The following is a 26489-nucleotide window of genomic DNA, read 5'->3' on the forward strand; positions in this document are numbered from 1 at the left end:
TATGGAGTAAATCAGGTTTATTTTATTTAAATAAAAACGCCGCTGAGAACAGAAGCAGCGATGTGACCGGCGCCGGCGGGCCAACGCCACGGACGACGATCGTGTCACGGAAGCCAAGCGCAAGCGCGAGGCCCGGCGACGCCAGGACGCCACGCCGGCCCCTGAACATTTTTAATAAATACTTCAATCCCACCATAGTACAGCTTCGCTGGTCTTCCATCTTCACCAAGTCGAAAGGCTGAAAGTTTTCATTTGGGGTGGGCGTTCTTACGATATTTCACGCACAGAAAATAGAAACTAACTTGATTCCATAAGAGTGATGTTTTTAATGCGATCAGGAAACATTTACATAATGACGACCACAGTGCACAAGCGTGCCCAGACACCAAAGCATATTTGAGAGCATCGTGAGAGTATGAACTAAATAAACATACTCAAGGAGTCAGAAATAGTGCACAACATTAAATAAGACCCACAGGTCTGAATGAAAACATTTACAAAATTTACTAATGTTATGTTGCAAGCTTATCTAATGTATCTATATTTCAGTGGGAACTTTCATGCTGTGCAGAAGCGGTGAGATGGTTGTTTGCTGGAAAAGCATTAGAACATTTGGGCAAATAATGCTTCATGGTCTGTAACTTAGTCAAGTGGTAATGCAGCTTTTCGAAATAGGAACAGGCACACACACTCGAATTAGAAGAGCACAGCCACCCACAAACAATGGCTTCGATATTGTAGGCTACTCAAATAAACAAAGAAGTGTGTTGGAAAAGATTAGCACAGAAACAGGTATCAGAAACAGAAAGTGCCAATTTTTTGCATCAGAAGAACAAAAAACAATAGCTGCATTCAATTTAATTACACCACCTGCACCAGTGCAAAAAGTGTAGGGCAGTGTACCTTCTGGTATGCGTATTGAGATACCAACTGGAAGTACACTGCCCTACAATTTTCTGAACCGGTTCAGGAGGTGCAGACAAATCGAACGCAGCTAATCTTTATCAGAGCTCCATTTACATACAAAGGTATCTTACACAAATGTCTGTCAGCTTTTTGTGCAAATTAACAAAAGTCCCGACACTAGGAAAACGTCAATACAGAGTCATCAGAAGTGGGCTCCAGAAAACTGATTTGCCTCCTACTACATAGTCAGTGGACAACCAAGCTACGAACAAATCATAAAAGCATGATATAAAAAATTACAGCACCCACCAATAGCCTACTCTATGAGGAAAATGACCCATCCCTGCTCCAAATGTCCATCTCAAAGTTTGCTGACAAACTCGCAACGTTACATTCCACACTTGTTCCAGCCAAGCCATATTTTATTGTCTCATCTACCTTACCAGAGCAAAAACTGTGAGAAAGACGACAGACTCTATGAATAACCCCAACTCACATGTGCTTGCACAAAGGGAGCATCTCAATAAAGCCAGGGGCTCTAGCCAGCAGCATTCACTATTAGTTGGACTGAATGGCCGATGGAAAGTAGACACATTTTCCTGCAACCTCCACCCAAACCGAACAAGGAAGAACCAGAATGATAGTTACGATGAAAGGTGCACGTTGGGAAAGGTAGTAAAAACTGAAAGAATAGGACGCTCCCGACGGATGGGAAATACTCGTTGCTACTGAAAAAGTTGCAAATCCGTTTTCTCTCTTGCGTGTTTCATTCTCTCGGTTTTCGCTACCGGAACGACGCTTTCGCCAAGTCACGCCAAAGGAAGCTTTACAAAGTGTGCATTCTTCTACTGCCTCCGAACTTATTGCCCCGCTCACTCGTTCCTAATGTGCACATAAAAGCATCGCTCGGACCCTGCTCAAGTCTACAGGCACACTTTTTCCAACTGAACTGGAACCCCCCTGCCACGGCCCTTGTCTCAAACTCAAAACAGACACAAAACAGAACACAATGTCTCGAGCTACGCGACGCAAACGGTGTCCATCGCGACCCCTCAACTTGGAGGGGGCGGGGGTGGAGGGGCGGCTAGCACGCCGGAGAGGGCGGCGAGGGTGCTCAGGTCCACCATGGTGGTCGTGGTGGTGCTGGTGCCGGTGGCCGTGATGGCGCTTGCGGCGGTCGTCGTGCTGTCTCCGCCACCCGTCGTGGCCCCCATCGGGGGAGGGGGCGGAGGGGGCATGGGCATGCCCATGTTCATGAAGGGGCCCCCGGGTCCGCCCCAGGGGAACATCTGCGGCGGCGGGGGCACCCCTCCGATCGGCGACTGCCAGGGGCCGCCTGTCGAGAGGGCGGGCAGGCGCATTTAGAATAATAGAAAAAGAAAGGATAGAAAAGGTTTTTGGATTCTGGGCAAGGAGGTACTCTGATAACATAAGCTGTTCTCCCCAGATATTTAGTTCCATGCAAATAACGGAGGCCAACGGTCGATCGGGCTGCCTGAAGAAGGCTAGAGGCAAGTTCCTTTCCCTGTTTGATAGCTTTACAGATTCAACGCTAATACAGTTCCTGTCCTCACAAAGGATGTAGAAGGCCTCTAATACCTCGCGAGTCAATGTGTCTTTGTTCTTCCCCAAGATGTTGGTCTCACGGAATAATGGTCTACACGTGCAATGGGGAGGAAGATTTCCGCCCACTGTAAATTTCAGATGCCTCACTGACCGACTCCGGGGGCATGATTACTCCTTGAAAGCTACAGTGGGCAGAAATCTTCCTCTCCATTGCAGGGAATGCACGTGCAGACCATTATTCCGTGAGACCAACATCTTGGAGAAGAACAAGGACACATTGACCCGCGAGGTATTGGAGGCCTTCTACATCCTTTGTGAGGACAGGAACTGTATTAGCGTTGGATCTGTAACGCTATCAAACAAGGAAGGGAACTAGCCGCTATCATTCACGGGGCTGTGGTAGATGCACGAGTCCGTGGCGGATTATTTGGGTTTTTTCTTTCTCTTCCTTTCTTGTCAGTAAACATAGTTGTGAGTAGCGCTCTTTTCTGTCCTGTCCTTCTCTCTACCTTGTGCGCTAAATATATCAATATGTCCTTCAGTCGTTTATCATAATTCCGGCAGCTGAAGAATAAAATTAGTTAGTTCATTGCTAGCTCTAACAATTGATAACCAGGCACGTTGATGGGCACTAGTAAATTGAAATTGAGCACGTGGCTATGTTTTGGACACAACTGAAGGAGCACACAAGTCAAGCCAAAACCCAGAGGTGATGAACAAGTGTGTGGTTATGAGACGGTACCCTAACGCAACAGCCCTTTTCCCAGCTAGCATAGCACGGCGACCGCGTGAACCTATCTTTCGTAATATTATTACATCCATTTGTACAATTACCGTATTTACTCGAGTAATAGCCGCTCAATTTATAAACAAGGCCCTTTCGTCTGCTTTTCCACAGAATGCATATACAGCCAATCATCGCATTGTGCATAAATAACATAGCGAATAACTAGATCGAGAACACGATTCTCCATACGAATGCAATCTTCACAGGTGGTAGCTTTGCGCGAAGACGTTACCTCTGTCCTCTAAATCGCTAGAATCATGCTGCCGATTGTGGTGATTGGCTAGTCGCATGCTCCGCGGAAAGCGAACCCTCAGATTTTCTTCATGAACAGTCCGGCTATTACTCCAGTAAATAGGGTACAAGCCAAGTTACAAAAAATATTATGTGTAAACAAGTCTGGCAAAAAGAGAAAACCCAGAAAAATTACGCTGGCATTTCAGAAGCCCAGTTATGGTAACCCATACATACTTTGGCCCCAATAAAAACACATTGTGTTATAGAACAAAGACTATTCCATCACTGCTCTCTAACAGATGGAGGTTTTCTCTCTTTGCATTTGAACTCCGAGATGTTTCACCATGCAGAACAAAGTGCAAGGCAGCAGTGTCGGTTCGCAACAAAGGAAAACGCTGAGGGCATCTCGCTGGTTCCGGCTTGCGCCAAAGGTCACACCAGGAGTTCTCCTTTTTGGTCTCACGGAACCCCAGGAAGCCTCAAAAACTGCCGTGGAACCCCTATCCTCCCCCCCCCCCCCCCCCTCCCTCCGTCCATATTTGCCTACTGAGATACAACAGATGCACAATTGTAGGCAATTTCGCTTGTGTTGCTTCCCATATATCCCCACCATATCAATCGCGATGTCAGTAACAGTGAGATGAAGGCGCTTTGCATAGTCCTTCCGCGCAGCCTGCGGCGTGGGGACGGAGGTGGGGGGTTGCAATTTGGGTGTTCGCGGAACCCATGAGACCAGCTCGTGGAACCCGTGCTCCCGGAACCCAGTTTGAGAACCCTGGGTCACACTATGAACGACACCAGCACTTTCAAAATGCACAAAAAGGACAAAGGAGAAAGGTCGGTCCCTACCTGGTCCCGAGGGAGGTCCTCCCATCCACGGGGGCATGCCCGCTCCGGTTGGGGGCGGGGGTCCCATCATCGGGGGAGGGGGCACACCACCACCCATCGGCATCCCACCCTGCGTTGGGACACAAAACAGAAGAACGCCATTCACTTTTCATCACCGGAAGGAGGTCACGCAGGAGGCAGTCGAGGTTGACAGCAGCTTGCCTAGCTCGACCGCCAACAGCATGTTTTGCTAACAGGCAAAGGTCGTGGCCTTCTGGATGGTTGTGTTGCATTAGATCATTAAGCTCCAGTTTTCTGTCTCATTTTTCCTTTCCGGGAAAAAATATAGAAAGAAAGAACCGAATCCTAGAAATCACCGTGTCAGTCGGTTTGTGAAATGCAACAAAAGGAAATATGAATTCTTAGGGAAACGACTTTGACAACTTTGAAGGCATGAAAATAATAGTGCTTTCTTCATTTTTCAAACTACAATCGAATCTCGTTATTTTAACCTGAGGGAGACCAAAACTTTCTTTGAATAATGCAAAGTTTGAATTACTGGGAGTTCCTTAGGAACACACAAGACAGGACCTGCATGTTAGTTTGAAGTAACGAGATCCCACTGTAACATCACGAGGCACATCGTAAGGTCCAGGGCATCTAAGGGCGGCATGTCAGGAAGAAAGTCAAGTTTTAATTTCACACAATTTACCTTCTGGGATGTTACGGTAAACACTTCCGAGCAGTAAACCATAATTCAGGAAGATGTGCAAGAACAAAGGTGAGGACCAACATGCCCAACAAACAGTTGCCCAGATAACAAAAACAGAATGCAGCTATAAGCAAAGAGACACAGTGAAAGCCCATTCATTTGCATTTGCACCTCATTAATTTTGGGTAATTCGAACAGCCTGACATGGTTCGACCACACTGCATAGAGGTCAACGTAGTAAACCGCAGTTTAATTCGCTCGCAAATCGGCCACGGGTTCGACACAAACCTCCAACTCCAAAATTTCCTTTTTGTAACATTCAATGTAACTGAATCGATGCTTAACCCTAAAATACTCAAGTGGTTCGTCCCCTCTGATATGAACCTAGACAATATTTTTGCCGTCGACAAAAGCAACTATGTCTGCTGTCCGAATATTCGGTGTTACGTGAGGAGGTATGCAAGACCTCACGCACAGCAAAACTGCGTGTCAGGGTGAGGGTGGCTCATTTGACGCACCTGTCCAGATCCCATGGGCTGCCAGTTCATCCCACCACCCATGTGCGGAGGGGGCCCCATCATGGAAGGGGGACCCGAGCGGGGTCCACCCTGGAGCATCATACCCTTTGAAGGTGGTCCTCCACCCCACTGCGGGGGGCCCATGCGATCCTGCGCAGCGAGAGGACAGAGAGCGGCCAATGGGACCAACGAAAGACTCTGGCAGTCTTCAACAACTCTAAAGGTGTCTGCAGCCACATGGCAAGTGTGCAATGCCAGAATTCAACCACCAAGACGTTGATCTTGCAGGCTGAACTTCCAGTTCGTAGCACCCATAATGTAGCAGTTCAATGTTAGCGCAAAGACACTTTTAGACAGGACGAATGGCTGCTTCCACCTGAATGGACAGCAACTTGCAAACCTAGGCACCTGGCGTGAGAGTTGAAAAAAATCCGACTGGTCCAAGCCTCGATCCTGGCACCTCTTCAATACCAAAGGAGCACTCCACCAACCACACTAACCAGGCATTAGGCATCGGATGTGAACAATTGACACCATTCATAAACCAAAACACAAAGGTGATCAGCCAATATTAAATCACTGTACCTAAAGAAACTTTCTAAACAAAGTGCTAACATCTTATAAGAGGTTAGGACACTGACAAGCAGGATGTTTTGAATGTTAGACCTCCAAATATTGATTCGTGCTCAAAACGTGCAACTTTGCATGATGTGCACATGACACGGCTGAAGAGCAGGAAGTGGCACAGCTCACCATGCTCATGCTGCCGCTGTTGCTGTTGATCCCTCCGAGAGGAGGGGGTGCCATGATCGCTCTGGGAGGACCTTGGGGTGGCCCCAGGGCACCCTGGGGTGCCCCACCGCCGCCTCCCCGGCTTCCTCCGTCACCGTCCCGCTTGGATGGGGGAGGTGGTCCCTCTCCCAGCTCGGCCATGAGAGACATGTACTGTGGAGAGACACGGATAAGCGATGAGTCCTACCGGTGGCATCGATAAAAGACTGCAAAGATAAACCCTCTCATCACAAACTATTTTTTTAAGAGAATTCACAAACTCTACAGTTAAGACAGAACCAACAGCAACGAAAGGTGCGGTTCATAGTTGTGCTTTTGTTGTGGGGTTGTTTTAGCCTTAGAGAATGAGCATCCGTTGCATCTGCTACTATGGCATGACTGCTGCGGAGGGTAACGTGTTTTAAAGCGGAAGGCACGCCACACCAAGGTGCTGGTAACAGCCCTTCCTTCAAGGAACCGCATGCAGTTGAGTACAGAACAAATATTCATCCCAAAACTGCCCGCTTCATGAAATTTGTGCGACGTGCAATGGGACTTGCTCAAACTGCTACATTCCCATCAAGAGGAAATGTAGCTGAAAACTAGGCAGGTCAGGGGGAAATGCTGAGCCATGCCTCTAATGGCAGTAAGTGCATAGCAATAACTGCAATAAACACATGCAAAACAAACAGCTACAGTCATGTCTCGATAATAACCCCGCAGTCTGAACTATGGACAGCTATATTGTCACGGGTGGTGAGGGTGGTGAGTCGTGACCAATAAACAAGAAATAAACAGAAATAAACGTTTAATGTGGCGAACTTGTGCCAAAAATAAAGAAGGAAACAGAAGAAAGCAGGGCGTTGCGGGCGTCGAAGTCGGCGTGTCAGCAGAATCGAGCGCTAGGGCGAGACTGACTCGACAAGGTCGCGGGCGGCCTCTTATCTAGAGTGCGCCGCTATCTCGAAGATTCGGCGAAAGTGGTTCGAGCGTCGCGTGATCGGGCGAGAATGAACACGCACTTTCTAGAAAACAAAAGCAGGGATAAATGATAGAAGTTACGTGCGGTACATGAATAAACGGGAACTTTCTGGAGGACCGTGACCGAGCGTTGCTTTCTCAGCCTTGAGCGCGGCAATATTGGGAACAAATTGGGTAAATGCAGGCATTCTTGTCTCGTTATTATGGACACCAGTACCCCAGTTTAAAAAAATATAGGTCAGAAAACAACCCCTAAGATATTAGTGAACCCAAGAGGTCACAGTGTGCACCCGGAGGTTCGTTGCCGGTCTTGCAATGAAAACTGTACACCACAAGATAGATTTTTTTTTTTTTTTTCCCTTCACGTAGCATGGGTTGGTACCGATTGCAGTCTATTGTTGCTTGAGATTGTGTATGACTTTCAGCCGAGAACAAAGAATAATGAGCCCTAAAGCAGCTAGGCCCCTTACTGTACACCCCATCACAGTTTGGGAAATGGAAGAGAAGGACCCGTAAACTTAATTTCTCTGTGGTCAGTGACAGGTCAAGAATGAAGTGAAAGCTCCTTCCACCTCTTCCCATTTTAGCAGAGTAAACGCTAAAGAGGAGATCACCTCCATCCAACATTTGCTCTGCTAACATACTTTATGCATCTCGATTGTAACTCCAACGACTCAAGCGAGAATCTTGGCACTCTCCGCCGGTGTCCTCAGCTGTTGATGGTTAGCGTCTACACCGCTTCGTCGGCTTACTAACCGGTCGTAACAGCTTGTCCATCTGATGCTGTCATTCATTTCCCTCTCGTCAAGTGCTACCGATGGCAAAAGTGGCGCAAATGCTGTCATAACAAGCAACTGAACCAGCAGCATAAGAATTGAAACCCAAATACAGTTGTCTACCAAGCAAGCTTCGCTCGTGCAAGTGCATGTTCACTTCAGTTGTCAACACTGGAGCAGTACATCAAGTATGTTCGCTTGTGGCTTTTCAAGTTTCCAAAGTAGACACGTGATTATGGGTCACCCTCGGTAACTCAAGCAAGCACTTATCTGTCTGTGGCGTCGGAATATAAACAAGCTATTGTCAACACCAAGCACACTTTTTTTAATAACACGCTTCCATCTTTGTTATCCACCGACCCACGCAAGTTCTGGAATGTCATCAGTATGCGTGAACGTAAAGACGTCCGTCTAAAATCCGAAAGTGGCCTGTTGGTACCACGTCATGAGAGCTGTGTTCTTTTGAATATTACCTTCACATTGTTCTTCACGAATTGTGCACCTACTGCATTACCTGTTATTCGAAATTCAGATTTTACACGCATGGAGCCTATTTTCATTGACTCGGTTGGTATTTCTAAGCTGATTGGAAATGCGAAAGTTTCATCTTCAGTAGGTATTGATGGCATCAGTTACAAGTTTTTGAAGAGTACTCTGACTTATTCATCTGTCATCTTGTCTCAGATTTTTTCACAGTCTCTGCAGTGTATCACCCCACCCGGCGACTGGAAGGTTGGCACGGTGGTTCCGGAGCACAAATCTGGTGATGTTTTTAACCCTAGTAATTACAGACCAATTTCCTTGACATCCATTCCATGCAAGATACTTGAACATGTGATATACTCCAATCTTGTTCTTTTCCTTGAATCAAATTCCTTCTTTACATCTTGCCAGCATGGTTTTCGTAAACATTACTCCCGTGAAACCCAACTACTCGATTTTACTAATGACTTGTTTTCTGTGTTAGACCGTTCATCTACCGTTGATTGTGTTTTTCTTGACTTCGCTAAAGCCTTTGATACACTTCCGCATCATCTACTACTTTACAAACTTAGCAAACTTAACCTCGATAGCAATATTTTAGGATGGATTGAGTGTTTTTTGCATGATCGCACCCAGTATGTATCAACAAACGATTATGATTCTCAACTTTCTTCTGTGTCATCAGGCGTCCCTCAAGGGTCTGTCCTAGGACCCCTCCTTTTCCTCATCAACATCAATGACCTTCCTGACTCTATTGTCTCATCTGTTAAACTTTTTGCTGATGATTGTGTTTTATATAGAGAAATTTCTAACTCCTCTGATGAATCTATCTTTCAAACCGATCTTAACAGCATTTCCGTGTGGCCCGACACTTGGCTAATGAAACTCAATGTTAACAAATGCAAGGTAATGAGAGTCACAACTAATCAACTAATCAATCCAATCCGCCTTCTTATCTTCTTAATTCTTCCCCCTTGTCTTCCGTTTCTACCTATAAATAGATCTGGGTGTTCACATTACCTATAATCTTTCCTGGCAAACACATATTGAATACATTGCTAATAATGTTAACCGCATGCTCGGTTTCCTTCGTCGTAATTTCTCTCTCGCTCAGATTTCTTTGAAACTGTTATTATATAATACACTTGTGCGCTCCAAAATTGAGTATGCTTCGTCTCTATGGGATCCACATATCAACTCGCTTGTTCTAATCCTTGAATCTATCCAGAATCGCTCTGCCCGTTTTATTTTGTCCAACTATTCCCGTTTAGCTAGCGTCTTTCAAATGAAACAAACTTTAAATCTCCCCGATCTCTCTATCCGACGTCGCATCTCCAGACTATGCCTCTTTCATAAAATATATTTCACCAACGACAGCCTTTGTCAGTCACTTTTTACAGCCCCCTTTTATGTGTCATCCCATTCTGATCGACTTAAGGTTGGCGTACCCAGTTGTAGGACTAACCTCTACTTCGACTCCTTTGTCCCCAAGACCAGCGTGGACTGGAACCACCTTCCTGCCTCAGTCGTCTCCATCAGCGACCACATTACCTTCAAGTCTGCCGTGTTTCATCACTTGACATCGTAACTATTCTTTGCTCTACATGGTTTTGTTTTCCACCACTCCCCTCTGTAATGCCTAATAGCCATGAGAGTAAATAAATAAATAAATAAATTGTATGGAGGGTTGAAAGCACTGATTGCAAGAGTGCACAAGAGTAGCCTTAGACTAGGACAAGGGAGTAGTAGCGGTAGTAGTAAATGAACTAATCTAGCATTTCTTTGTTTGTTTCTTTGCAATGGTTCAGCTCTGGATGCTTTATCAAGTTTCGCCAACGCTTTGCCGGCTCTGGTTTCGCGTTCCATCCCAAGCCCGTGCCATCCCATTTCACCATTTTTCCTGGGCCGTCTAAGCTCCTTTCGTTCTGCGATTTCGTGACGCCATAGCAGAACTGCTGATTTCTGAACAATTGCTTTTTTTTTTTTTGTGTGTGTGTGTGTGTGTGTGTATCTGTATGCGTGTGTGTGTGCAAGGGGGGGGGGGGGATGGATGGTAAGTTTGGATTGTATGTTTCCTCAGGTAACACGTTTTTTTGCTTGCGGTTTCTTCAAGACGTATCAATGAGGTTCCACTATAACTAGTCGATGCACATAAATATATTACGCTCCATCTTTGGCACAACATCATGTGTGCAAAAAGAAACCCCTGCCGAGCTAACTGCCGCCCCAATTCACATGAGAAAGACAGAACACGACGGGGAAAAAGGCACTCGATTCGCACACTGTAGAGCAAACATGAGAGGGTGAAAAGTTTGACGCCTGGCCAACCCACCTCTTCGTCGATCTTGGACTGGGGTCCGCCGCCTCCTCCTCCTCCGTCTCCCCCAAAGCCCCCTCCTCTCCCATAGCCCCCTCCTCCTCCTCCTCCTCCTCCCTTGCCCCTCTCCCGGCAGTCCCTGGCGATGTGGCCCGTTCCGCCGCAGCAGGCGCAGATCACGTTGTTGGTGATGTTGGGCCGGTCAGGGCACTGCCAAGCCTTGTGCCCCGGGGCCCCGCAGTTGGAGCAGCGAGGTCCCCCGAGCAGGTCGTTCTCCCGCAGGGTCCCGTTGAGCAGGGCTAGCTCGCGCAGCTGCATGCGCCGCAGATCGTTCTGGCCCTCGGGAACTTCCACTCCCTGCCGGATTATCTCCTTGATCTGCGGGACGGATTAAGGGAAGAGAGAGGGAATGGTTCGCCTAGAGCCGTTTGTAGGAGCCCGCAACAATGGCCGCAGCACGGAGCTCGGGTCACGAGCTCCGTGACGCGGGTCACGCGCAAATTAAAAACGTGCGGGCAGTCGGAGCCCGCGCACCAATCGATTCGGTCGTGTTCTTTTCCCCATAAATGGTGACCTGGAATCTGAAGGCTCCCCGTCGCCTTCTCTAGCAGCCTCAACCAACATGGATCAAGGCAACGCTCACACCGGCGACGGCGCGCCACTTCAGTCCTCTGACGCCAACCTCGCAGCGGTCAACTTGCGCCTTCCCCCTTTTTGGCCGAAGAACCCGCGAGTTTGGTTCACCCAAGTCGAGGCGCAGTTTCATCTTCGCCGCATCACTACCCAGCTCTCACGATTCTACCACGTCGTTGCCTCTCTGCCGCCAAACGTGGCCGACGAAATCGACGACGTGCTGACGGAGCCACCGCGTGAGGACGCATATGATCACTTGAAAAGCATTCTGCTCGAACGAACAACGGCATCGGAGCGGTCACGAATCCAGCAACTTCTGACAGCCCAGGAGCTAGGAGATCGCCGCCCATCACAACTTCTCCACCAAATGCGACAGTTGCTGGGTCCCCAAGCCACCGATTCCCAAGACCGTATACTGCCGGAGCTCTTTCTTCAAAAACTTCCGCAAGGAATGCGCATGGATCTTGCAGCTGCTGACGACATGCCGCTAGATCGTTTCGCCACGCTGGCGGATCGGACTGCTGAATATTCAGCCCCTTCTATTGCTGCTGTGGCATCTCACGAGCCTCACGAGCCCCAGCCCTGGCAAGCAACAGTCGCCGAGATCAAGGCAAGCATAGCAGAGCTTTCCTGCGCTGTGGCCGCCATGAAGGCGTCAGACGAAAGACCTCGACAATCCAGGCGCGGCTCCCCTCACGCCCGTTCAGCCTCGCGACGAGCCTCGCGGTCAAGCAGCAGAGCCCTGTGCTGGTACCACCGGCGTTACGCGGAACGGGCCACACACTGCCATCAACCATGCTCCTGGTCGGAAAACACCGAGGCCCGGCACTAGCAGCGGCGAGTGACGATGGCCAACACACAAGCCGCCTTTTCTACGTTGTTGACCAAATCTCTGGTCACCGCTTCTTAGTGGACACCGGGGCCGAGGTGAGCGTCTTGCCTGCGTCACGACTTGACCGTCAGCAAGTGCAACATACCGCGCCCCTACGAGCCGTCAACAGCTCGGTAATTGCCACTTTTGGCCAGAGATCCCTAACCATCGACATAGGACTAAGGCGACTTTTCCGGTGGGTCTTCATTGTCGCGGATCTCCGTCAAGCCATACTGGGAGCGGACTTCCTGGCAAACTTTGGCCTTGCCGTCAACATCCGTGGCAGAAGCCTCACCGATGCCACCACATCCTTGACCATCCAGGGTATCCTGTCGTCATTCAACGCTTCCCTGATGCGTCCCCTGGCGACGACGTCGAGGTATGAAGCCCTCCTCACAGAATACCCTGCCATAACCCGGCCCTGCAATGCGGAGGTACCAACCAAGCACGGTGTGACACATCACATCATCACCAGTGGCCCGCCCATCTCCGCGCGTCCTCGCCGCCTATTTGGCGAGCGACTAAACATCGCGCGTCGAGAGTTCGAACATATGCTGGAGCTCGGATTCGTCCGCCCGTCTTCCAGCAACTGGGCGTCGCCACTACATATGGTCCCGAAAAAAGACCCGAATGATTGGAGACCATGCGGAGATTATCGAGCTTTGAATGCACGCATGGTACCTGATTGGTACCCTTTGCCGAACATTCACGATTTCTCCGCTGGGCTTGCTGGTACCAACATCTACAGCAAGGTAGACCTGATAAAGGCCTACCACCAGATTCCCGTAGAGCCAGCGGACGTGGCCAAGACTGCCATCACTACTCCGTTCGGACTTTTCGAATACGTAAGAATGCCCTTTGGCCTGCGAAACTCCGCTCAGACGTTCCAACGCCTTATCAACGAAGTGACCAGAGGACTTCACTTCATTTTCGCGTACGTTGACGATATCCTCGTGGCCAGCACCTCTCCGGAAGAACACGAGCAACACCTGCGACTGTTGTTCGACCGGCTGCAGGAGTACGGTCTCGTCATCAACGCGAAGAAGTGCGTTTTCGGCGTTGATGCGCTGGACTTTCTGGGCCACCGCGTGACGAAAAGGGGCATCTTACCACTCGCAGACAAAGTCCGGGCAATCCGCGAGTTTCCCCAACCCACGTCACTTCGCAAGCTTCGCGAGTTTCTGGGCTTGATAAATTTCCATCGAAGATTCATTCCGCACTGTGCTGAAATGATTCAGCCCATGACGGATCTTCTTAGAACCAAGAAAGGGCCATCATCAGCAGTTCCATGGAACGCAGAAGCTGCGTCTGCTTTTTCCAACGTTAAAGAAGCCTTGGCCAATGCAGCCCTGCTTTTCTATCCGCAACCTGGAGCCCCCACCCGTCTCATGACTGACGCCTCCAGCACTGCTGCCGGCGCTGTCCTGCAACAGATGCTTGACGGCGAGTGGCGAACACTTGTATTTTTTTCCCAGAAACTGAAGCCCGCCGAAACACGTTACAGCACGTTCGGACGTGAACTTCTTGCAGTGTACCTGGCTGTCAAACATTTCAGGTATATCCTTGAGGGTCACGAGTTTCACATCCTGACGGACCATAAGCCTCTAACGTATGCTTTCCATGGCAACCACACCGCCTACTGCTCCCGAGAGATACGACAACTTGCTTTCATTTCCGAGTTCACGGTTGATCTCCGCCACGTAAAAGGCAAAGACAACTCAGCGGCGGACGCGCTCTCCCGTGTCGACGCCGTCTCGGCAAGTCATGGAGCTGTCGATTTTGAGAGCATTGCTGCCGCACAACGAGATGATCCGGAGTTGCTTGCCCATCCCGACATGCTGAAGTCCTTGGTACTCAGGGAAATTCCTCTCCCTCATTCTAACGGTACCATCCTCTGCGACATGTCTACCAGTAGTCCTCGACCTCTTGTTCCGCTAGCTCTTCGTCGGAAAGTTTTCGACCACCAGCATTTCGACTGTAATGTTCTGCCAAACTTAGAAGAACAATAAACATGGTTCCCACTCACACTGACTCCTGGCAACGAGAATGTCACAAAATTGTCTAGTTCTGAGACATGCTTACATTGGTCCTCTAGGACACACAGCCACTTAGATATACTCCACTACACCTTATGACAAACTGCAGTGGATGCTACGAGCCATTGCAGCCGATTCAGAGCTGTGGACGCTTCACCTGACTACACAGCCCGCGCTTAGTTGTGCATCTCCCAAAAGAAACGTGACACATGCATTGCATTGGATTGACTTACGATGAACTGTGCTGCAGTTCATCGAAAGAGGAAGCAGAGTATAGCATGTTTGTGCCCTTCACAATTCTGCACATAGTTTGTGTGCTGAAGCACTCGCATGATTCAAGAGGGAAAAATCCTGCAGCATAGGCAGTGATGTGTTTGGTACGAGCCATTTTGGTGCAGCAAGAAGAACTTTTGAAGCACGAGCACACACTTCATTATCATTCATACCATTGCCAACATATACGTTAAGATTTGTGTGTTGGCCTGTCAAACTATAATACAATGTCTGTTTGCCTTACCACTCGTGTACAACCTTTTTTTAGCCTCGACTACATGCTAGGCTTGACTCCCTCAAACACAGAACTAGCTGTTTAATTCCATGTAGAAGCACTAGACACAGCAACAATATGCTGATTGGTGAAGGACAGTATGAACTGATGTGTATGGTTATTTTAGACACAAAATCAAAGATAAGCCAAACAGTACATTCCACTGAAATAATGTTACAATAATATAATTTTGAACACCCAAATTAATGTTTTTGGTCAAGTCCTAAAAGTTGTTATAAAACAGCCATTCTTGATTCAGATTAAAAAAAAAAAATGTCTTTTGCTTATGATCAATGACATTTTATATGTAGAATATCATGATAACAAACATGAGCAAGTGGGTGTAAATAAGCTTTTAAAAAACCCATCCAGCCAAATTTGCTAGTCATTCCTACGCTTCCAGCCACTCCTCCAGCTAATTTAGCTTTAAACTACTGTATCGACTGTGCCATCAAACAGATAAAACCTATATCACATGATAACTAAACAGAGTTGACATAAAAATAAACATAGAGCAGTCCTTAAAAATCTTCTAGAAATACTTAAAGGAGCGGTGCAACGATATTCAATTGGAATGTTTTTCGCTTGACACGAGCTTACTGGCACACCTGGGACTTAAGGATACTCACACGCAACGCCACTAGCCAAGAAACTCCTTTGTTGCGGTGTAATTTCAAGGACAAAAGCGATCATTTTCATTCAATCTCTCCTTTGCAAAATTTGATGCCATAACGTGAGGATCGCAGTACACCCAAGTGACGATATTTGAATACGGTTCATAGATTAAACCCGAGCATTGCGTGGGCACTCGACTTGGGCTCGTGATAATTGCTAGCTCGAGAAGCATTGGGGTGGTGACCCGTGTCCAATCGCTGCAACGACGACAACAGCCGAGCCATAACAATGTCTGGAACTCAGCGCGTGTCCTGCGCTTTGCCAACCCCAGCGCGTGGCTATGATCAACACTGGCGGCATATAATCGGCTCCAGATCACGTGGCCGCTTGTTCTGGCTGCGAGTTGAGGGGGTGAACACTGCTCGTTTTTCTCTAATTTTTTTCTGGGACTTCTACTGCATGGGATGAAAAACGAAAGCATGTTTCATAGGTCATTAACGTTAGGGATCTGTTTTAAGCGGTATTTGCGCAAAGTACAAAAATTGTTGCATCGCTCCTTAAGTATACGTGCTAAATCTCTTAGTGTAAGCGTGAGCAGTGGCGAAGCAGGATGCACAAAATCGCAATGCCTCCTCCACAATTGTCGCTTCACTGCAGTGCACTAGTGCGCAATGAGACGTGCACTCGACCAAGCGTCTAAAGCGCCGTTTACACACTTGCAACCGATTACAACCGAGAGAGACAAGACAGGGGTGCTATGTTGCGCTTTTTGGACTCCCAGGAGACTAGGGAGAAGGAAGTGACGTCAACAACGCAGCAAATGCAGATTGGATGTTGATTTTGTTTTCTTCTGTCAACATCCAATCTGTGTTAGCTGTATCGTTCACGTCACTTCCTTCTCCCTAGTCTCCTGGGAGTCAAAAAAGCGCAACATAGCACCCCTGGATGCACTGCTGCAGAGCAGGTCCTTTGCCGCCGTAAGAGGCTTAAAAACCGGTCTTGTCCCTCTCGGTCGTACTCTGTTCAAGTGTGTGAACGGCCATTTACCCGTCAAGACCGACCACGAACGCGCCCAAAATATTGTTAAACTTCCAAATGCTTTCAGTGTTAGCTACAGAGAGAAAATCAAGATGGCATGTTATTTGAGGCGATATTCAACAGTTTTCCAAACTTGCACCAGCCTGCTGCGACGATTTGCCAGTGTAGCGAAGCCCGGGCAGCTATATTTACACCATTAATAAAGTGCAATCAAGCTTTCGCACAACGTTGGCACAAATTTATCATATTTCGGCAAAATAAATGGAGCAGGGTAAGTACTTAAGCGCAAATGGCGCAGCAATCGCATCACTGCACGAGGCACACAACGAATAAATATACTTTATATTCTTAGCCCCGAAGCAGATAACTATAAATAAAAATATATTAATAAAGCTGGAAATAAAACAATGTCAACAGGCAGGTAACTCATGATGTTTGTATTTTCATTATACAAATAATAAATTACTATAAGCAACAAACTAGATTTAAAAAAGAAATTATGATAGTCGAGATTTGTGGCTGCCCTAAAATGGCACCAGCTACTTTTCACCTATTCAATTGCAGAAGGTTAGTGATTAACAAGTTTGTACATTCTCATCATCAATGCGTCGCAAAGGGGCAACTCCTTGTGCAAACCCTCCCATGCTATAAATAAGGCTACCTCACTACTCCACGATATGAACCCGCTCTTTTGCCACTTACGCATGTTGGCAATGTTACGTATATCGAGGAGGGGGAAACGACCACCCCCACACTGAATAAAAGCTCCCGAGAACAGGTTGCACAGTGTCAACAAAAAACACTTCCCACACCAATAAATGCCCCCCAGTGATGTTTCACTGTTCTTGCCCACTGAGCAATGTAGATGGGTAACAGCCTTGTCAGGCAGAGCAAATCTGCCTGTTGCCTTGCTACACTAGACCTTCTGCCTCAACAAATAAAGGCAAAGAGGCCGAGGGGTCGAGTGCCCCGCTCACCCTGTCGACAGCCTTGCGCACGTTGTCCTGGTTGGAGGCGGTGACAAAGGCGTGGAGCGGCTCGTCCTCGCCAGGCAGGGGCTGGCCGTCCTTGCGTCCCACCTTGCCCTCCTTCACAGAGCCCTTGCCCCGGATGATAATCTTGGCCCCGGTCTCCTTCTCCAGGGACTTGAGCGTGTTGCCCCGAGGCCCAATGAGCAGCCCCACAAAGTTGATGTCTGGGTGCTCTTCTTGCGGGATCATCACTTTCTCGCTCACGCGGATCAGCGGGGGCCTGAAACACATGGGAGGACCTTTTCTCCATCTGTCACACTCTCTACACTTGGGTCTAGGAGGCGACAAAGCCGGTCACGGGCGGACTACGCCACCATCGTTACCAGAAGGAGTGCAAGAATACTCTTTGGTCGAAACAACCCTCCTCCTTCTTTTCCTCTTCCACGTCATTTTCTTATCCTCCTCCCCCTCCCCCTATAAATACACTAACAGTGCCTGGTGGAACCCCACCTTCTTACCAAATACCATGTAAGCCAATACTGGCAACTCCCGCGGATCGCGGGCGAAAAGTGATCGCAGCGCCCCTGGCGAGCTCGGAGTCTCCGCTTGCAGACGAATTCTCCACAACGCATTGGTTTTGCCTATCTCCGTGCGAGGTGACCAATGAAAAAAAATTGTCACTAGTATTCGCTGCTTTGAATGTTAAAAAATAAGTGCCACCTCATGAGTCGAGGACATTTTCTTCGTGCGGGAAAGATGTTACAGCTTGTAGGGTGAAATTTTCGGGTTCTCCTGAAGAAAAAACTCTGCCAGAATTGATGTAAGCCAGGCAAAACACGAATGCGCCTTTGCCCTGTTTCTTGAAAGAGGGCAGTGTAAAAAAGTTTTAGAACATTGCTACGATTCAACTTTACTGTTCATATCGATTAATTTGTTTTGTAATTCCAATTTCTCATGAATGTATTGCTTAAAACCGTTTCGTCGAATACGCGAGCTGGCTAATCCCGATCGTTCCGGATCAAGAAGAAAAAGACAATTTCAAACCACGTACCTTACTGCGATGCGAACATGCTCTGGAAATAGTTGATTGTGCACATGCAAAGCTGAAGCTATTACTAAAACTAATAAAAGCGGAGTTACAAAAAAAAAAAAAAAAAAACACCCGTCGGAGGGTTGTGCATTTCCTTCCATTTTTCTAAGTTTACTTTCTCTTTATGTTTGAGGCAATGCTACGCCGCCGTGGTCTTTCCTCCTCCTGCGTTTACGTTTTTTGTTTGATTTTTTATTTCTTGTGTCTACTTGAGGTTTGAACCATCACGTATTTTGCTTTGCCTTGTTCGGCTTAGTTTTTACTTCCTTTCCTTCGCTTCGTCGCTTACTACCACCGGTTCGTCTGCTACGCTATGCCCGGAGATAAGGAAGGCCGTCTGCAACTTTGTTTCTACTTGTTTTTTGCTTTTTTGGTGGTAAACATTAACGGCGAGCATCATTTGCTAATTTTCAATGCTCCTGCCGACGCCTCGTGCGTTCGTCGTCGTTGAAGGAGGTCTTTGCTGGGTGATTTGTATCTTTGTATCGTCTGCTAACTTCTTCGTTTCGGTGTTTGTGGAGAATAAACCTATGTTATTCTCCACAAACACCGTAACCTAACCAGCACGCTCCATTTTCACAAGAATTCTTCGTTTCATTCGCCCTTGTTCGCGGCTTTTCCACATTTCTTTTAATTGTCGTCTGAGATGGGGACCCTATCTTTTCTGCAAAGTTCGGAAAGTGTTTGCATGGTCTTTTTGTTTCGTTGCTTTTTTTTTTTTTTTTTTTTTTGTACTGCTGCAGAGGCTGGTGCGCTTGCTCTGGTAATTCTAACATGTTTGTGCGCGTTTTAATAATCACTTCTTTAGGTAAGAAATTGTGAAAACGCAGTTTGTAACGGATAAACAGTAACCTCTTACGACGTAGTTCGAATAGCTAAACGCCTTTTTTCCGCTTCCCTGATGCACTTCAAAGGCGAGTGATCCCCTGAGTGGCGTTTGAGACATAGAAACAAACTGCTCTATCTTTGTTTATGTGCGTGCTGTTATTTGTTTGCCGTTGCAGTTGCGATCAGTGGACATCCGCTTTCCAAGCGGACTGACCGTAATAACAGTTTTCTGCTGTTGCGGTGACAAAACGGGGCACGCAAAGGTCGAGGATGTCGCAGGGCCTACACTTTTCCATTGCGACGTCTGCTTCCGTAGACTCCGAGTCCGCTAGAGGCGCCACTGTCACGCAACAGGGGGGGGGGGGGGGGGGGGTAAGAGGAGGACGGTATTTCCACGACTCAAGAAATAAGTATTAAGGGAAATTCACCAACGCGCACACCCCGAAATCCTGTGATGTCCGAAAGCGCAAGTTTCACTCACAGTGATATACTTTTGTTTATTTGTAATGTTAAATATTTTATTAAAAGTATCTAAGTTGAAAACATAAAGATCGACTGCAAAAGACCCCAATGCATCAAAAGGATATGAAAAACAGTAAATATTTTTCGGCTTATTGTTCCCTGTCGATACTTACTCTTATATTAACATGCTCCTACACAAAAATAAAACCTTATGTTGTATTTTTTTGACCGTTGTGAGTTGCAGGTTTTTTGCCTTCTGTAACCGTCTTCACTAAAAAAAAAAAAGAATCTTTCCACAACAACTTTTTCGCATGATACAGTATGATTTCCAACTAATTACAATAGTTGATTTTCAGCTTTTGGTGATAAATTTTCGCTTGCAATATTTTGCCATCAAGGGGAGAGGCACAACGGCGCATGTGCGTCAGTCTCCCGCAAGAACGACGGTTGCTTCCCGCAGTGCTTGGCAAGAAAATGACATACCAGCGAGATTCACACATTTATCAGCGACCTCCGCGGTTCCCCGTTGTTCGGAAGCGCCATAATTTGCGCAGTGAATGTTACGACAATGTGAAATACGGGACATTTTGAAGATTTTGGAATTTCTTGCGGGACGCGGGACACAAGCCCTCAATGCGGGACAGTCCCGCGAGTCGCGGGACGGGTGTGTTGAAACTTATTGTATGGAAGTGGGCATCCCGACAAAGAGGAAGAAGAAGCGGGAGGTCGAGAAATAGAATGCACGAGAGGGATCGAGGCCTGGCCATGAGCGGACGATGCCGGACATTTTAATGTAAATATTTGTATATAAATGCTGTTGTTGACTTCATCTAGCTACTAACGACTAGTCAGCCGTTATTACAACATGGTGCCGAAACCCGGGAGAGGGCTTAACAAAACGGTGAGAATCTGACTGGACCCATCAACGGAAGGTCACAACAGCCAACCTATAGCAACGATTGACCGGCAAGATGAGCAAGATTTTAGCCAATGCAACGGATGCCCAAGACAATATCACCCTCAACGATGTCGACATCGAGCACCTTCTGCAACAAAGATCTGCGTTACGCAACAAGGTAACGACACTCTTTGATTTTCTGGAGAAAGCAATGCCAGAAACAACGACAGCCGGACAATTTAACGAAATCATCGAGATGCTAACAAACTATGAATCTCAACTTAAGTACCTGGATGATGCTATCGAACCATTCATACCCACTGAAGAACTTGAAGAAGAATACACTCACGTCATAGAACTAAACGACCACATCGTAGGACATCTATGAATGCTGAAGATTAAAGCCCAACTAGTCGATCAGCAGGTGACGAAACTGGAAAAAGTAGAGAGAGAAAAGCCACAATTATCTAAACAACGTAATATATCAGATATGAGTTCCATCAGACCACATCTCGTGAGACAAACTCAGCCTTACAGCAACAATTATGAACTCGGAACTGTCATCGGTGTGACAACAGACTACGCTGACGATCGTCTAGTCACAGAACATAAATCAGAGCAGCAGACGAAGGACAGATGCGCATCAACTGGAACGACAAAGGTGACCAATACGCTACTGGACGACAACCCCGTACAGGCTACTTCATCGAAGAACATAGTCTACATGCTAACTGGAGAAGAAGTCATGTCTGGTTTCAAGAAAGAGTATGAAGCCGGCACTCACAGAGGTCATCACAGTCAAAACGAAGGCGAGTTGGAAACAAAGAAGAATAGACTCAGAAAAGCACAAAAAGACAGGAAAAAACGGAACCGTGCCAAAGCAACTAAACAAATAAATGGAACCTTCTTGAACAGGAATGTCAAACGACCTCCTCAACGAAACAAGCAATTTAAGAAACAAGGGAGACTATACAAGCAACGAAGCACAAAACAAAGAATCGGCATACATCAGCGCCTAACAAGAGCTATAAAGGAGATTAGGAAAAGAGTGTATCGTACACTTCGCGCCTTGTCCCGTCCCCGTGGTTTTAACACACGTGGCTGCACGATCGACTTCCAGATTCAATGGAATGAAGGATGGAAGACTAAATCGCTCGCTCAAACAAGGCAAGACATCGTCCCTGGATTCTATGCAAATGACAGACATGACGTGACACAGAACGACCTAAACGGCAATGATAAAATAATCACCGGGCTACCAACGCGACCTTCCGGGAAGCATAGACGTCCAGAGAAGGTCAGAATTATCTTTCTTCCAACTTTCAACTTTAATGCAACAGCGCATCAGCTATTTCTTCTTCTAGCGGGGGGGAGTGTGTTGAAACTTATTGTATGGAAGTGGGCATCCCGACAAAGAGGAAGAAGAAGCGGGAGCTCGAGAAATAGAATGCACGAGAGGGATCGAGGCCTGGCCATGAGCGGACGATGCCGGACATTTTAATGTAAATATTTGTATATAAATGCTGTTGTTGACTTCATCTAGCTACTAACGACTAGTCAGCCGTTATTACAACATGCCCTAGTGCCAATTGTTATGCTTGGAAAAAGAGTTTCGAGAAAGAAACTAGGGCAGCACGAACAAAGTTTGGCGGCAAGCTACTGCACGTCGCGGCCAGGTTGTCCGGGCACTGCACAGCCACTCCCACAGGACGTCCGGGGGCAACTAACTTGTAGTCGGAAGGCGGCTTGTAGTCCGGATTGATGGTGAACATCTCCGTGATGTGCATGTGGCGCTCGTCTTCCAACCTCTTCCGCACCCGGTACTCTCGCGTGTTCAGCCTCTTGCCCGCGCTGTTGTAGATGGGCTCCGGGGACGGAGACCTGAGCACACAAAGGGAGGCCCGCGGCCGTGTAGGTCCCAACCCACTCGTCCACTCGCTGGGGAAATGCTCAACCCGCTAGCTGCCAACAAAAGCCTATCCAAAGAATGTGAGGCTTTCCGCCATTTCTTTTACGACCCAACCACGCGGGACGTTTTTCACGCGCTTCGTCCGCGTCGGCATTGCCTTGCGTCGATCTGTGCCGCTGTCCGTCCCGGCCAGACCTCAGCGTTGGCCCGCGCGTCATTTTGTTGCAGGTGGTTTCGAGCGACGTGCACCAACGCCGATGCGGGCAAAGCACGTGAAAAAATGCCTCGCGTGGTTGGGGCTTTAATGTGCCATATACTCGACAGAGTAAAACGCAAAAAAGAAAGAATGGCAATTGGTCGGCGCATCCGCTTTAAAAGAGGTAACAACAAACGGCGTTAAAAGTGCAGTTGGATGCACAGGTGTCGTTTCCGCCGACAAAAAGCCTTCCGTCATGGCGAACAGAAGCTTCATGAAGCTATCCCCTTGGCAGAAATAAACGCCCGTGATGCATATTAAATTCTCCACATATCGGATGCTATTAGCGCGGCCGGGTCCCTCGGCCCTTGCAACGCCGGCATCCGGACCTGCATTATCTAAAAGGGATGCCCATGCTGGAGACCCGTCGACTAAGACCCTTTTAGCCCCACCCTCGTTTGACGTGAAAGCTGCAAGCACAAAAAAACATGTTTTAAGAGTGTTAAGGTTAAAGCAATCTGGAACAAAAGGTGTGATTAAATGGCCTGCAAAAACGTATCAAGGATGAGATGGATTAAGCAACGTCCTGCGAGGGAAGCAACCAGCTTCGTCTAGACGTCCCAGCCCCGACGCTGCCTCATCCGGCTGTCTCGGCGAGGCGGTCGCAGAGGCAGCGGGGGCCAAGTCGGCACGTTATATAGGCCACAATGCCGGCAAGGTGGTTCCAAACCCGGCACAGGTTGCGACTGCCTCGAGGGGACCTGACTGCACTATGTGCACAGAGTTGGACTCCATGGACTTATCACTAAAGCTAGATGGTCCGCTAAAGGTGAGGACTGGCGGGGAGCTTTTTAACTTTCCATTTCCAGGCTTTCGTGAAGTTCAGTACAGCGTGCTTAAGGGCTGCACAACCAAAGAGAGTTTGCCATAGTTTGTCCAGCAGTTACTGCAATCTAAAGAAGTGATCTCAATGTTTAATGGGTGATATGCTAAGAATGCAGTAGAAACGTTGCCTTCAGCACGAAGTTGTTGCGTTCCGTTGTGCTTGGACTGCAAAAGCAACGAAGTGCAATAAAAGGTAGAACGCTCCCGCTGAAGGCGAAGCATCCACTACATTCCTAATTTGTCCCGACTATAGTGCTAAGACGGTTACACTTCTAAATGCCTACGTATGAGGCTCCTAGGACGTTCGTTAGCTGAAATATAGTAACTTGATTATGAAAGCCAAAGTGGTGTCAAGGGTTGTCAAACATCGAGTCAAGAGACGCTGGAGAAGTTTGCGAGTTTCTTCTCTTATGGCAATAAATTAACCTATCTGTTATAAGTTAGCTGAAAAACCCAAAATTGTGATCATGCAAAATCTATTTTAATATCAAAGGCTCAACTGAGTAAAATAGCTGCCGATTACCATAGGTTGGTTTTCTGTAGGACAGTTGGAGAGCATAGACTGAGTTACCGCAATAAAAATATCAATTCAAAGACTTTCTTGGAGGACGGTCCTGCTGTCCAGGATATGCATGCCCAAGTAATTCCAAGTTAAATCGTTTCTGTTTCTGGCCAGGTTCTAAGGCTAATGCAGCACAGCTGGCATTAGTTGGCTAGGAGCAATGCATCAATGCCTAGTTTATGGAGGTTTAAGCCAAACTTCAAGTAGAGAAGTGCTTTAGCTTCTGCAGAACAATAGAGAGACTTCAGGTGTACTATGAACCCCTATAGCTACATGCTAGAAAATTCCTAGATTTCCAGGAACCGGGTTGTGAACCCTTCCCTCATACAAGGCTCAATACAACCCTGGTGAGAGTCTACTCTTGAAATTACCGAGGTGCCGTACCGCCTCGCAGAACAGTTAAACCCCCAGCTACCGGCGAGCCCCCACAAAGGCACCAAGTTACGCAACCGGCAACACCGCCGAACTGGCCCTGCCCCGAACAGACTAGCTCGCGCGAAACCGGGCAAGTCCCAAAAAACGACGAAGAGAAAGGAGAGTGTGTTTAGCCTTTTGGGTCCACGGCGGGGGAGGGGGAGAAAAGATTGCGTTAGGCGGTGCAGCCCGGGGAGGCGGCGGCCCGTTGTCCAAACCTTTCCTCTGGGTTGTATGGGATGCCAAGGTCCTCAGTGCGCAGCCTCCGGCTGAGCTCTTCGATCTGGAGTTGAACTGGAAGAGACGGGGTTAGAGAAGAAGAGAGGAGGGGCGGGGCCCCCCACCAATTAACACTGGCCCCTCGCACCGTCCGCGGCGGCAGAGGCAAACACTTGCGAGAGAGAGAGCCACCCGTGGCCTGCCTACAAGCGGAGGCACGCCAGCACGCCGGGTCCGCTAGGAAAGCACCTAGGCACGAGGAGGAAGACGGCAGCCGCCGGCAAGTCCCAAACTCTGCCGCTGGCTTGGCCTGAGAGTCAGTCGTTAGCGGCCACTGTTAGCTGGTCGTCACCCTCCCGCTCGACTCCAGACGGGATTTCCCTTGTCTAACCTAGCCCCAAATGCCCGTAATCTGAGAGACAAAGTTCTGGAAGGCTATCTCAAGGCGTGAAAACTCTACGAGCAGTAAATAATGTTATGGATTGCTGATACAACATATATAATGTCAACAGATAAACTAGTCCACCCAACCTCAATGGCTGGGGTCAGCAGAGAAAGCATTTAACATTACCTGCTACTCCCAACACGCATGAAACTGTATTCAGATCTACATTAGTACAGGTTTTAGTGCGGAACAGCATAATGACCAGATGCGCGACATTAGATGACAAGTTCTCTGCGGCCAAAGACGGCGAGTGTTACATTTAAATGAGTCAGTCTTCTCTATCAGCCATATAGTTCTTCCTCCTCATGTGAAACAAAATGGTTAATCAAATACAAAGTGTTGATTAATAACATACTGCTGTTTCGTCATTCAGCAGTGAATGCTATACTCGTGATGCTAAATAGAACTCTATGTGTGCAAGAGCACTCTATTAATTCTGATTACATGAACAAAGAAAAACTCTTGTCGCAGTATCTGGCTGGGCAACTCGGAGCATTATCAGTGGAGCACATGTCCATATTGACGTAGGTAAGCTCGTTTGCAAACAGCGAGGCTCAGCTACCGAGACAAGAATAACACAGTCCTATGTGCACCAGACTCTGATTCACCACAGTAAGCCAACCAAATGTGCTAGGGCATTACTTCACTGGATCCCCCAAAACACCTTTGACAATTGAATTGCACTTACAACTCAATGCCGTTCTCAAAATAATCTAGCCATTTTAGAAGATTCTATGACTACAGAGAAAGCCCCTCAGGCACACAGCTGCAGTGAGAGAACCTTGCTTTAAAAAGCAATAAAAATGACCGTGTGCAAAAACTCCAAATTGAAGTAAAAAAAAACATTACCAATTACAGTGGAATCTTGTTAATTTGAACCCAAGGGGGTCCAAAAACCAGCATGACACCCAACTTAGCGAGCAAAGTTCGAAGCACAAAATTCCAGCCTTACTGCTTTAAAACTAGACTTTTGGATTCAGATACTGTATGC

The 26489-nt window shown here is 47.7% G+C and overlaps 1 protein-coding gene across 2 annotated transcripts in view; it reads right to left on the reverse strand.

Annotated features, from left to right (window-relative positions):
• Positions 1-302: 302 nt before the first annotated feature.
• The window catches only part of LOC120835943 (splicing factor 1), a 32426-nt gene continuing 6239 nt past the window's right edge, over positions 303-26489 (reverse strand). For both annotated transcript variants that reach the window (XM_040218409.3, XM_040218410.2), the window contains exons 3-10: positions 25053-25128; positions 22597-22749; positions 17597-17870; positions 10895-11257; positions 6305-6496; positions 5552-5701; positions 4343-4451; positions 303-2242 (exon numbers count right to left, since the gene is read on the reverse strand). In XM_040218409.3, the coding sequence (XP_040074343.2) occupies positions 1959-2242; positions 4343-4451; positions 5552-5701; positions 6305-6496; positions 10895-11257; positions 17597-17870; positions 22597-22749; positions 25053-25128 (1601 nt within the window). In that variant the 3' untranslated portion in view covers positions 303-1958. The remainder of the gene's footprint in view (positions 2243-4342; positions 4452-5551; positions 5702-6304; positions 6497-10894; positions 11258-17596; positions 17871-22596; positions 22750-25052; positions 25129-26489) is intronic.

Source organism: Ixodes scapularis, unplaced genomic scaffold (assembly GCF_016920785.2).
Source record: "Ixodes scapularis isolate PalLabHiFi unplaced genomic scaffold, ASM1692078v2 PGA_scaffold3__209_contigs__length_174095766, whole genome shotgun sequence".
NCBI classification, from domain to species: domain Eukaryota; kingdom Metazoa; phylum Arthropoda; class Arachnida; order Ixodida; family Ixodidae; genus Ixodes; species Ixodes scapularis.